This window comes from Staurois parvus, unplaced genomic scaffold, assembly GCF_062004578.1.
Source record: "Staurois parvus isolate SC_StPar_1 unplaced genomic scaffold, SC_StPar_1.0 ptg000019l, whole genome shotgun sequence".
Taxonomy (NCBI): domain Eukaryota; kingdom Metazoa; phylum Chordata; class Amphibia; order Anura; family Ranidae; genus Staurois; species Staurois parvus.
Window position 1 is genome coordinate 14,672,479 of NW_028317815.1, and position 12,611 is coordinate 14,685,089.

Consider the following 12,611-nt stretch of genomic DNA (forward strand, 5'->3'; position numbering starts at 1 on the left):
CAACTTAAGGCTATAACTCACTGGACAGCTCTAAACAGTGTACAAGAGCCGTTCACACTGAGGGGTTACCTTGAAGATAGGAGAAAATAAGCACATCAAGAGAGTTGGGGATAGGGGCTGACCTGCAGTTTGGGTGACTTTAAATGTGACCTGTTGCCAGAGAGGACAAAGCACCTCACAGCTCTGAAAGAAGTGCACGAATATACCAATATTGGGCCATCCACTTAAGTATTTGGTAGCTATGAAAAGATAGCATGTACTCTTTGTGAAGGTAAGTACCATCTGTGATGGAGTTTAATAGCAGTTTCACAAATAGAGCGAGTACAGTCGTGGGATGGGAAAGGTTTCTCCTTACTCAATTTCCTACTCTGCTATCTGAGTTGCATTTTCCAGAAGGTTAAAATCTATAAATTGATACGTGTTTATAAATTGATAAGTATTTGATCTGAAAATATCTATACCTTTGTTTTAGGCAGCTTCCATTAATTTTGTAGAATCTCAAATGAGGCAGATGTAGACCAAACACTGAAGATCCAAAGGGGATCCAAAGTTTGCCAAAGGGGAATCGGTCCATCTGGCAAATATATGCAGCAGGGAAAGAAGAGTCACCCAAATAGGAATCTAGTGGCGGATCTAGGAAGGCCGATCCATTTAAATGATTTTATAAGCTCCACATCTGAAATGACCGTTCCACAACTGAGTTCAGCAGAAGGGAATCTTTGATAGATGTGGAGCAACAGAAAACCCTAAGGAAATATAGGTGGAACCATGGGATTTTGGGTCTAGTGGTATGCCACTGAGCTATTTGGGCAAATGCAACTGCTAAATAATAGCGCCAAAGAGAGAAAAAGTATCAACATTTTAATAGATATGACTTTTCCCCAAAAGGATATGTGATAGGAATGCCATAGTTTTGTGATTACCCTTGTGTATGTTTGTGAGAATTTTGATACTAGAATGATATAGTGAGGGTGTATCACAACTTCCAGATATGAAAGTGTACCAGATAAATTTAAATTGTGTTTTAAGCATAGGGAAGAAGTCTAAATCTATGGCAATTCCAATTAATTTGCTAAGTTCACCCCAATGCCCATCAGACCATGGAATACCTTTTAGGTATTCAAAACATCATCAGAATAAATACTAAGTTTGTATTTTTTGCAGTCTTTTACATAACATTTAACATTTTATAGCATTTTTTATTGCAATTTTGATTACAAGAGCTCCTTGTTGGGTTTCTCTACAAAAGGAAAATAATTCAGACTTTCTGCTTAGTAGTTTAATTAAAACATATACTGTACATATACTGTGACCGTTCCAAGGGTAGCCACGGCACTCTGAGGTAAATGCCCAGGTGCTCACCCACAAAGAAATCTGCATAAATCTAAAATTGGTTTAGAGACGCTTATGGTTCATGAGAAAGATGGACTGAGTTTCTTCGAAACATTGACAATAAAAACATTGCTGTTTTTTTATTTTCCTCCTTTGCCATACCCATGAGTTTTGGATTTGTACATATACTGTATATAGTTAGGATAGGGTAATGTCACATTGTCAAAAGCCTTGTGTAACAATGTCAAAGTTGCCTATTGTGTCTGTTAGGGCCCTGAATTATATTTGTAATCAATATGATATTATGAATAATTTGTTTGAATGGGATAAAATGCTTGACTGGTCTGGTGATATCAGTGTAGTGACCACTAAAGCCAGTCTGTCAGCCAGCAATCTCTCAAGATCCTTAAAGCAGAACTGTATTTGGGCACCATAAATGCTGTTTAATTCATTTTTATATTCAAAGCAAACTCCCCCATCCATCCATGTCTCCATGCTTTATTTTTCTGAGAAATCATGTTTAAAGACATCCCCTTAGCTTTTCTGGTCGTGACTATCTTGAGTAAGGGCAGATGATTCATGTAACATTTACTTTCTGGAATTTATTTGCCCTTATCTCAGGCATGCAGGCAGGGGGGTGTGCTAAGAAAACTTCTCTTCCCCTCCTGAAAACGTCTGGGATGTATGACATCATTTGCCTAGGTATGTCACTCTGGATGTCGTCCTGTGGCAATCCCAGGAGCCAGTGGAGGACAAACGGGAGTCCTGGCATCCAACTGCAGCTGGAACGGATCTTCTAGGTCTCCTGGAGTGGCTGGCTGTAAATGGTGCCGGGGCGGATGTGACATCAGACGTTTGAGCATGGTGATGTAAATGGGCGGTAACATGTTTCTTCCTCAGACTTGATTGGCCTGTGGCGGTGTCCATCTAAATAGGGGACGAGAGGGGCAGGGATAGCTACGGGGACGTGTCGAAACCCAAGAAACATGCTTTAAAGGGGAAATAGTGATCTGGGGAGCACAACATAGTACAGAATTACAATCAATAGATAAACAGGATAACTAATGCATGAGAATACATACAAATTCATGAAATTACATAACATTTAGAATCACAGAAATTAATGCAATATAAAAAAAAATGGTATGATCATATCTGAGGGACACACAGTGCCTATATTGTGTAATGCGTATAAAGCTGGGGTTCATAAAATGACTTGGGAATTAGTCCTAAGCTAGCACACATATAATAAGGATGATAGGGTAATGATTAAATAGATATTGATAATAAGTGGATAAAAACCTCAACAATGCATGATTATAAATGTTTATAACAGATAATACAAATAAGATATAAATAATAGATTAAAAGTATACATCATCACATATAACATGTATATACAGATGGAATGAAAAATTGCTAATAAATAGAAAAAAATAAATATGTATAATAAAAAATTAAATATGAATAAATGAAACCTAGTGTACATAAGTACACATGTACAGGTACCAATGGGAACCAATAAACATACAGATAAATCCCTACGATATATCGTTACTTACCCACCCCGATGTGGGGAAAAAAGGTGGGAGAATATTATAGGATCTCAAACTCACCCCGATGTAGAAAAAAAATGGGTGAATTTGAAAGTAGCAACCTGAAATGTGAAGTAATGGTTAATAAAGGAACCAATTTAAATGTGTGCCACATTTAAAAATAATTTAAAATTGATTTAAAAATAATAATAAAGATGGTACTATATAGTAAATACGTTCAGATGAAAAAAACGCATAAAGATATAAAAAAAAGCATACAAGTTTAAAAATGTTGATACAAACAGGGACAGGTCCAGGGTAAAGACGAGAGAGACGAAGACCTTCGCTACCATGTATAGCTATATGATCGTGTGGATCTCAATCTCCTCGTTTAAACCTTTGGGGCCAGGGTGTCAAGGGTAAATATCCAATAGGTTTCTTGTCGACCAAAGTTTTTGGAAACACTCAGCCTAGGGAAAAACATTGGGTATGGACTCAAGCACCCAAACATGTAAATCTAAGGAGGATTTTGAGTGATATTCGGCAAAGTGGCGTGATACACTCTATTTCGTAATACCGTCATCCACTAGCATGCGATGTTCGCCAAATCTCTTCCGTAGGGTCCTAATAGTGCGGCCCACATATAGTAGACCACAGGCAGGATAGGCAGTACACTACATATATAGAGGAGCAGTTGTATAAAGCTCCAATGGGGTAGGTCTTGCCATTAGCATTGAAAGATTTTTGACCATGATGGACGTGAGCACATGTGAGGCAGAGGAGTGTATTGTAACAAAACATTCCCACTAGCGGAATTAGGGTAGGTCTATGTATAGTACTGGTGGATTGTTCAGGTGGGATCTTGCTAGGTGCAATCCTGTTTTTAATGTTAGAGGCCCTTCTGTAAACAAAGTTGGGAACAGATAGCGTGGCGGCGTTGAGGTGTGGGTCTTGATTTAGGATAGGCCAATGTTTTCTGATAATAGCCTCCATTTTGGAGTGACAGGAGTGGTATTGGGTGATGAAGCGGATGTTATTAGGCTCTAACGTGCATTGCTTGGGTGGAGGGATAGAATCAGATAAATAACATAGGATAAGTAGAGACAACTCGCCTTTATGTTGGCGTGGATGTGGAGATTGAGGCCCAATGTTTCACTTGCGGTAGGAGTGTCATAAAATACAAGAGTACTGGGGAGGTATAGTACACTTAATACAGGAAATAACGGAGGTCAATATTCCAAAGTAACCAGAGATTTGTCTTTTCTATGGCTCTGAGCTCTCAGTAAAAAAAAATATAAAAAAATCGGATTAGTATACTACTTGAATACAGCGAAGGGCCTGATACCAAAATTCTGGAGGGAACAGCAGGCACCGAGAGTAAAGGATTGGATAGAAAGGGTGGAGAGGACTTGCAGATTGGAGGAACTTTACCATATGGATGAAGACAGGATGGAGATTTCCCGTATAAGATGGGAAAAGTGGTAGGTTTTTAAAAAGTCAAACTCATACCTGGAATATATGTACTAGAGAAAAGAAGTCATGGAGGATAATTGTAATATTAAATTAAAAATGTAATATTCTTTGAATAGTTTTAATAGAACGAGTAGGAAAGAACATAATCAGGGCTGCGTGGGAAGGGCTGGGGAGGTATGGGGTAGAATGGGAGGGAGGGGAAGGGAGAGGGGAAAAAGGATACCAAGAGCAATGTTAATATTTTGATATATTGTTAGATAAATAGGAGTATCCTATTTCGGTGGTTTTATTCGCTTTTGTATATGAAAAATAGTATTTTGAAAATTTCTAAGAAAATATTTGAATAAAAAAAAAAAGAATCAGATAAATAAGTGAGTTAGGCTTGGTTCACAACATCTGCAGGGTACCCCTTTTCTGCAAAGTTTTGTTTCAGGTGAAGACTTTGGGTTTTGTAGTCTCCCAGTAATGTGTAATTATGGCGCAGTCTACAGAATTATCCTATAGGAATATTTTTGATCCATCTTGGATGGTGGCAGCTAGTAAAATGTAGAAAAGAGTTGCCCGCTGTCGGTTTGGTGTAATTCTTAGCTACTATTGTGAAATAAATATGGCCTTATTACAAATCTAGAAAGCTAATGGAAACAGGGTCTACAACAGAAGTAAAAGAGAGGCCTAATGGGTTTGAGTTTCAGTAGGCGACAAATGATTGGATAGATGGGGCAGGGCCATCCCAGATGATGAGAATATTGTCAATATAACGGCCAAAATATCCCAGATGGGATGCATATGAGTTAGTTATTTTTCCAAATAAATCTATCCTCCCATAGACCGATAGTTAAATTGGTATAACTTGGAGCAAAATTAGCCCAAATCGCCGTTCCTGTTTTTTGTAGATAATAGGTGTTATCAAAGTGGAAATAGTTGTGGTCAAGACAGAATCTGGTGGCTGTAAGAATGAAGTTACACTGTTTGGGATTAAGGTGCGATTCTTGGGACAGAAAATGTAATACAGCTTCCAACCCCACTTTGTGAGGTATGGAGGTGTAAAAGGAGCACACATCAAGGGAAACCCACAGGTAGGTGGGCTCCCAAGTGTAGGGGCGTAGCTGTTCCAACAGATGTACACCATCCCGAATGTATGATGGAAGAGCTTGTGCTAATGGTTGGCGGAAGCTAGCAATGTAAAGGGAGTAGCTAGTGGTGATACTTTCCATAGCTGCCACTATGGGGCGGCCTGGAGGGTGGTTTAAGTCCTTATGTACCTTAGGAAGGTGATAGAAATAAGGTGTTTTGTAGATATATATGCAAAAAAAAGGCAGCTTCTAGTTTGGATAGTATCCCATCACGTGCGGCAGCGCTGATTTATGGACTTGGATTCCAAGATAAAATTTGGAAGGGGATCATCAGTCAGTTGATATAGGTGTTAATGGGGACAAGTGCCCTGGCCCCAGTGGTTGTAGGGGGTCTGCAGGTGGGGGGCCTATAAGAATTTGGAAGCACTCTTTAACAAAAAAGGGACCCCCAGATACTGCCCGCTCCCCATGTGAATGAGTAGGGGGTACATAAGTACCCATACAAAGAAAATGGTATGTACCCTAAAAATAAACACACCCAAATGTATTACAGGTCTTACATTAAAAAAAAGTCTCCTGATGTATATTCGTTGTCAATCGCATTGTCCAGAGTTGCAGGTTCATGCCAGTCATGATGAATGATGGCCGCCAAATTGCACGAAAGACCAAAAAAAAATTCTGACGCCCATAAAGACCTGAACAATCTGTCCCTGACCGACTGACATCGCCGGTTCTCTCTGCTGCTAAAGTTAACAATTGACCATATATGGACATGTTCATAATTGTTTAATGATGTCATAAGGGGTGGGGGTCACTCAGTCCATATATAGTGTCCATGTATGCCCACAATGCCATACATGTCCATTTTTGGTCGTCAACGTCTCCAGGTGGCCCCTGCCTCTTTGTTTACTTTGGCATCCGGGAGAACTGGAAATGTAAGTGCGAGAAAAGCGAAGGGATTGGTCAGGTCTCGGTGGGTGGCTTATTTTTTTTTTTTTTTTTTTTTCAGGTTGGTGGCCATTGTTCACCTGGATTGACATGGACCTGCATTGCTGGATAATGTATTTATTTTTAATAAACAACTTGTCAAATGTTTTGGTGTGCTTATACCTAGGGTATAGTCAATTTATTTTTTGTGAATGAGTAGGCTTATTCATATGGGGGGCAGTATCTAGGGGGCCCCCTTGGTAAAGGGGACTTCCAGATTCTGATAATCCCCTTGCACTGCTGACTTCTGCAACCACCGTGGGCCAGGGACATGGTGGTTAATCCCCAATGTTGAGGGTATGTGACCTGGTAGGAATTGGGGTGGGGGCTTTTTTTTTTTTTTTTTCTTAACTGTCTGGGTTCCTGCTGAATGAGCAGGACCGGAATGAGTCACAGGTTGTTAGGATGCTGGCAGGTGTTAGCTCCTTAACAACCAGCATCTCTGCTGAAACTGTCACATTAACAGTGGTAGGAATATCACTGCTAAGTGAATTGAACAGTCTCCTTCCCCTACAAAAAACACTGCAGCATGAAAAGCTCATCAGAACGCACCAATTTCTCACTACAAAATCACACTGAAAATCTAATCAAGTTGCAGATGCACTAGTGTGAATCAGGTCTAAATCTGCTACTGCATCTAACACTCCCCTCCCCCCAAGACTAACAATGTTGCTGCCCAAAGATGTCTCTGTTGCTCTTTTATCCAGAGTGTAGGCATTCTTACACAGGAGGTGTGTTACTGGCCAGATCATCAGGTGAAAATAGAGGAGAGAAAAGCTTAGCAAAATAAAACTAATTCAGCCACCATATCTAATGATTGCTAAGCTACATTTTTGGTTTTGGGTTTTATACTGCTTTAATATCCTCTTGGTTGTTTTAGGAAGCTGCATGCTGGGCTTTGAACAATCTGTTTATGTACCATCCTGAGCTTCATGCTAATATTGGGGATGAACAACATCAGTAAGTAATGCATAGCTATGTATACTCTACATAGATTCCTGAAGCTATTTTTGATCATTAACTCTGTATACCATTACATCAGGTTTCCTGTACATACAGAAGTGATGTTGTCCATGCTAATGCATTCTTCTTCCAAGGAAGTGTTCCATGCATCTTCAACAGCATTGGCCACCCTTTCTGACCATAACGGTAAATTGGGTTCCATATTCATATTGTTGTTGGATGTCAAATGCTTGATCTTAAAAATATAGATGTTTGTAAAAATCCCTTTCCCCAGAGTGATTACAATGTTTAGATTTGTCAACAAGCACAATTGTAAAGCTCATGTGTTGGTATATTCATAGTATGCATAAAATGTTAAGGGATTTATTTATTTATTTTGCAGCATTTGTTAGAAAATCTTTATTGGAAAAAGGTGTTCATATAAATGTGCTTGAAATTATGAAAAAACATCTTGATTCGCCAGAAGCAACAGAAAGTGCATGCAGAGTATTACTTCATCTCTTCAGTGAAAGGTAGTATGAACGCACAAATTGAAAATTTATTCCCCTGCAATCCAGATCTTGCCTTTGTATTCTTAGCTGTCATATACAAATACCCATGGGTTGCAAATAATGCACTTGTTGGTATGATTTATGTATTCTTGTGTATCAATGGGAGGGTTGCTGCATTTAAAAAAATAATCAAAATGTATGGTAAAATGTCTGACTCTTAATGGTGATCAGAGCACAATTTTTCCCCTTTCCTAATTGAAGACCACACTTGAAAAGTCTATTTATTAAATCAGAATTCCAGGTTTACTTTCACTTTAAATAGTTTGTTTGGGATAGGCTGGATGAAATGAATAATTACCATTACAAAATTGTCTGGCTGCCTGGGATGCTGTAATACACTATAGTAGCTTGTGCTGTATATGGTTAGCTGTGTTGTATTCCTGCTTGGCTATGAAACAGTTCCCTTCTGCACCTGGAAACAAGGCATACATCAGCCTCTCCCTCCGACAGCCAGAAAATGGATTGTATTCAAGGAAAGTGATCACAATATTTCATATTAAGCATGTGCAGTCCAAAGTGTCCAAAAGTATAGCAGTATTAAATAAAGTAAACAGGTTCTAGATTATAAATCAGTCCGTATCTTTACATTGTTTAATAGTTCTTCCATATCTCATTTATTATGCAGTGGTTTGGGGCAATAATTATATCACTAGTATATATTTATTAATCGCATTGCAAAAGAGAGCAATACGGATAATTTATGGGGCAGAATATAAGGAACACACAAACTCCATTATTCTTACAGTTAAAATCTTTAAGATTTTAAGGATATGGTGCAATTACAGACTGCACAAATATTTAAAGCAAAAAGCAATTTACTACCAGGAAATATTCAAAAATTATTTTAAGGGAGTGTTGGTTATAATATAAGGGAAACCTTAAATTTTAAGACTCCGTGACTACATGGACAACTAGGAAATGCTTCTGTATTTCTATTTGTGAAGTGAAACTGTGGAACAGTTTCAATGTGTAGCTTAAGAAATGTCCAAGCATAAGCCAGTTTAAAAAGAAGTATAAAGAGAATTAATTTTTACAAGGTATAAGAATAAAGGTGTTCATTATTTATTATGGTGTGTTTACTGTTTGCTTATTAATGTTGTCATTAATTTATTTTTGGTATTACCTTCAGTTTTGTCTGGGTGTGTATGTGCATGTATGCATATTTGTGTGTACGTGTGTGTCTGTCGTTATGTATGATTGTAAAGCAAGATTATTAGCAATTAGTATATTATATTTTAATTATTATTGTATAACTTTATAGTGATGGGACTCTGAATAATTTTATTATTAATTATGGAGTAGGTGTGGAATTAAATAAGTTTATACTTCTTCCCATTCCTTTTCGGATATGTAAACTAAAACATTTTCTTTAGCAGTTTGTCTTCTCTTGTAACTAGTTGTTTTGTGACTGTGTACTACTGTATGATTACTTACATTTATTTATGTTTTTTAATTTGACATGTTTGAAAAATGTAATTAAAAACTAAACTTTAGACCGCGCAGGAGTCATTTATTACTCCGGGGCTCCCTGTTCCTAGTCCCCTCTATAGGAGAAGGTTTCTTATACAATCTAGAGCCCCTACTACTTCGTTTTGCCATGATACTCCCTCCCTGGCTTTAGCCCTTGTCCTGAACCTAATCACACCTTTTCCCCTGGTTCCTCAGACAAGGGCTCCAAGCTCTTTAAGACTCCCACGGGTGGTGCCAAGCGCCCCTGGTCCCAGAAGCCTTCAAAACCAGCATGAAGGTTTGTACCCACCTTCAGGGTGGGGGGTGGCCTTTGCCAGTTCTTAGGCTCGTGGACCACCTTATTTCCGACAAGTCTCCGATCTCATAATAGATCTCATTCCTTTCCACCTGGCAGATTTTTCCCCTCCAATCTCCTGGCTCTCGCCTGAGCTCCTACAGGCCCTGTACTGGGCCATACAGAACCTACACTGTCAAGGAGTGATTGGCCTGAACTGTACTGGGGATTTTATTCAAATCAGTTCACAGTCCTCAGAAAGGACAGGGTTTGCCTGCTCTTGGACCTCAAAGCCTTGAATGCCTTTTTGAGGATTCAAAATTCAAAAGTTCAAAACAGGGTTCAAAAAACATTCAAGATTATCAGTTTGTGGTGCTTCCCTTTGGCCTAGCCTCCACTCCCGAGTGTTTACCAAGGTGTTGGCCCTGGTCCTGGCTTTGTTGAGACATAGGTGATCTGCTACCCTGACGATCTCCTGTGTGCAGATGCTCCCTCAGTTTTGATGGACAGTATAGCAGTCCCCAATTTCTCCCTTCAGGACTGCGGTCATATCTTGAACCTCAGGAATTCTGCTTTGACTCCGTACAGGATTCTCAATTCAGAACAGGCCAAAGTGTTTCTTTCAGCGGACAAACTCCAGAAGCTTTGTGGTTCAACGGCTATTGTGCCGCAAGCTGCCATCCCTTCATTTTTGCATGTAAACTCAGAGTCTGTTGGTGGCTACCTTCTAAGTGGTCCTGTATGCCCAGTTCCACACAAGGACTCTGCATAAGGAAATCCTGTCCAAGTGGGACAGGTCGCCTGATTCTCTGGACAACCAGATCCGTCTGGACTGGTCAATGAGGGCCTCCCTTTTCTGGTGGCTAGGAGTCCTAGTTGCGAATTCAGCTTAAGTTTGCTGTACTCTGGAGGAAGCTCAACTTCCTATCTATTTTCTTCAGTTTTGAGCAATCAGGCTGTCCCTGGAGCATTTGATAGATCTCCTCAAGGGTCTTCTGATCATAACCCAATCAGACAATGCCACCTCGGTGGCCTATATCAATCACCAGGGCAGTACGAGAAGTGCAGCAGCAGCATTGGAGTGTCTCGCATTCTGTGGTGGGTAGAATGGTTTGTTCCATCTCTGTCTGCCATGATGTGATTGTTTCTCAGGTTTACAAGGCAGTGACCTGGTTGTCTGTGCACATTTTTACAAAATTTTACAAGGTTGTTGTCTTGGCATCTGAGGATGCTAGCTTTGGTTGAAAGTTTTACAGACTGCTGTTGTAAGGTTTTTGGGGGCTGCTTCAGGGTCGTTTTTGGAGGTTTGGCATGTTTGGTCGTTTTCTGGGTTCTTTTGCCCACACCTTGTTGTGGCACCGAAGATTGCATAAATCACCAAAACATTACATATTTTCTAAACACACACCCTAGAGGAAAAAAAAAGCGGTAGTTACAATTTTTTTTGTGTCTCACAATATTACCACACAGATATAGGAAACGTAAACTTTCAGTAAAAAATGCACCAAAGTTAATTTTAGGACACAGAAATACATTAAATTACCCAATTTTTGGTAAATTATAAAAGATGAGTTTGGTCCAAGTAAATGGATACCCAGCATGTCGAACCTTAAATTTGCGTGCGTCCGTGAAATGGCGCCGAACTTCAGTACCCTTTTTATATCCGTAGGTGAAGCTTTAGAGCCCCTTATAGATCATAAATTTGGAATTATGCCTAGTGCTCAAAATATTTCTCTCACTCCACCGTATTCAGCAATATGTAATATGTAAGCGGTTTCCATTAATGAACTCAGAGAAAAGGATTTTTAAAAATTTTTTTTCCAATCTTCTACACCTAAACAAGAATTGAACCCCAGCAGTGTGGGTGCAGCCCTACTTCAAGGGTAGAGATTTTGGGTTTCCTGGAGTTCTTCTGTAAGCACCTTCAGTATTTAGTAATGATGTATAGTCATTTTTGGATATTGATTTTGAAAACTCTTCTAAACTAGATAAGGGAAGGTATCTGAAAACCTTTTTTTATATAAGGGAAAGTTATGCTAATATGAATAAGCAAAAGAAGGAAATAAATATGTTTTTGTGTAATTTTATGTGTATCTACAGTATAACAAAATGTCCAGAAATCTATATAAAAACAGAAAAAAAACGTATAATATATTGGCAATAGTTTTGGGCAATAAGATTCACATGGCTCTAGTTATTAGCATGGCCTTCAGGTGCTGTCCACTCCACCCTTTCATATATACCCAAAACCGGTATTGATGCACTCAAAGGTCTTGCAGAGGAGATAGAGCAAAACAGTAGCTGTTGACATTTTGGTGAAGCTCAGTCCATGTTTCTCAAGATGAGGAGAAAGACGTCTTGAAAAAGATAGACTGAGCTTTGCCGAAATGTCAACTATAAAAATGCTGCTGTTTTGATCTATCTCCTGCATTCATAAAGTATTCGGACCCCCTTCACGTTTTTCAATTTTGTTATGTTGCAGCCTGATACTACAGTTGTTTAAATTAATTTTTGTTCTCATTAGTCTACACTCAATACTCCATAATGTCACATGGAAAAATGAATTTTAGAAATGTTTTCAAATTTATGAAAAAGGTATTTAGACCGTTCGCAACAACAGAAGTTTAGCTCCGGTGCCTCCCGTTTTTCTTGATCGTTGCTGAGATGTTTCTACACCTTCGGGTATCCCTGTTCTTTATAGTTACCAACCTGCATGATACAGTAGATATGGAGAAATACTGTATATGCTCAGGTCCAAGTAGCATCATATATAGAACACCTGAGAAACAAAGGAGGTGTTGCCACTTGTTTAGCATTTCCTATATATAGCAAACTGTTGCCTTTAAAATGAGGATTCTTTGTTGCCATAGTTTGCAATACATGTCCAAGCTGGCCAACTACGTCAAAATGATCCCTCTCTGGCCAGTCTGTACCCCATTCTGCAGATTTGCCA

The 12,611-nt window shown here is 39.1% G+C and overlaps 1 protein-coding gene across 6 annotated transcripts in view; it reads left to right on the plus strand.

The window, feature by feature from the left end:
* Positions 1-12,611, plus strand: part of LRRK2 (leucine rich repeat kinase 2) — a 362,321-nt gene that overhangs the window by 85,180 nt on the left and 264,530 nt on the right. For all 6 annotated transcript variants that reach the window (XM_089685047.1, XM_089685063.1, XM_089685038.1 and 3 more), the window contains 3 exons: positions 7,281-7,360; positions 7,443-7,549; positions 7,746-7,875. In XM_089685047.1, the coding sequence (XP_089541173.1) occupies positions 7,281-7,360; positions 7,443-7,549; positions 7,746-7,875 (317 nt within the window). The remainder of the gene's footprint in view (positions 1-7,280; positions 7,361-7,442; positions 7,550-7,745; positions 7,876-12,611) is intronic.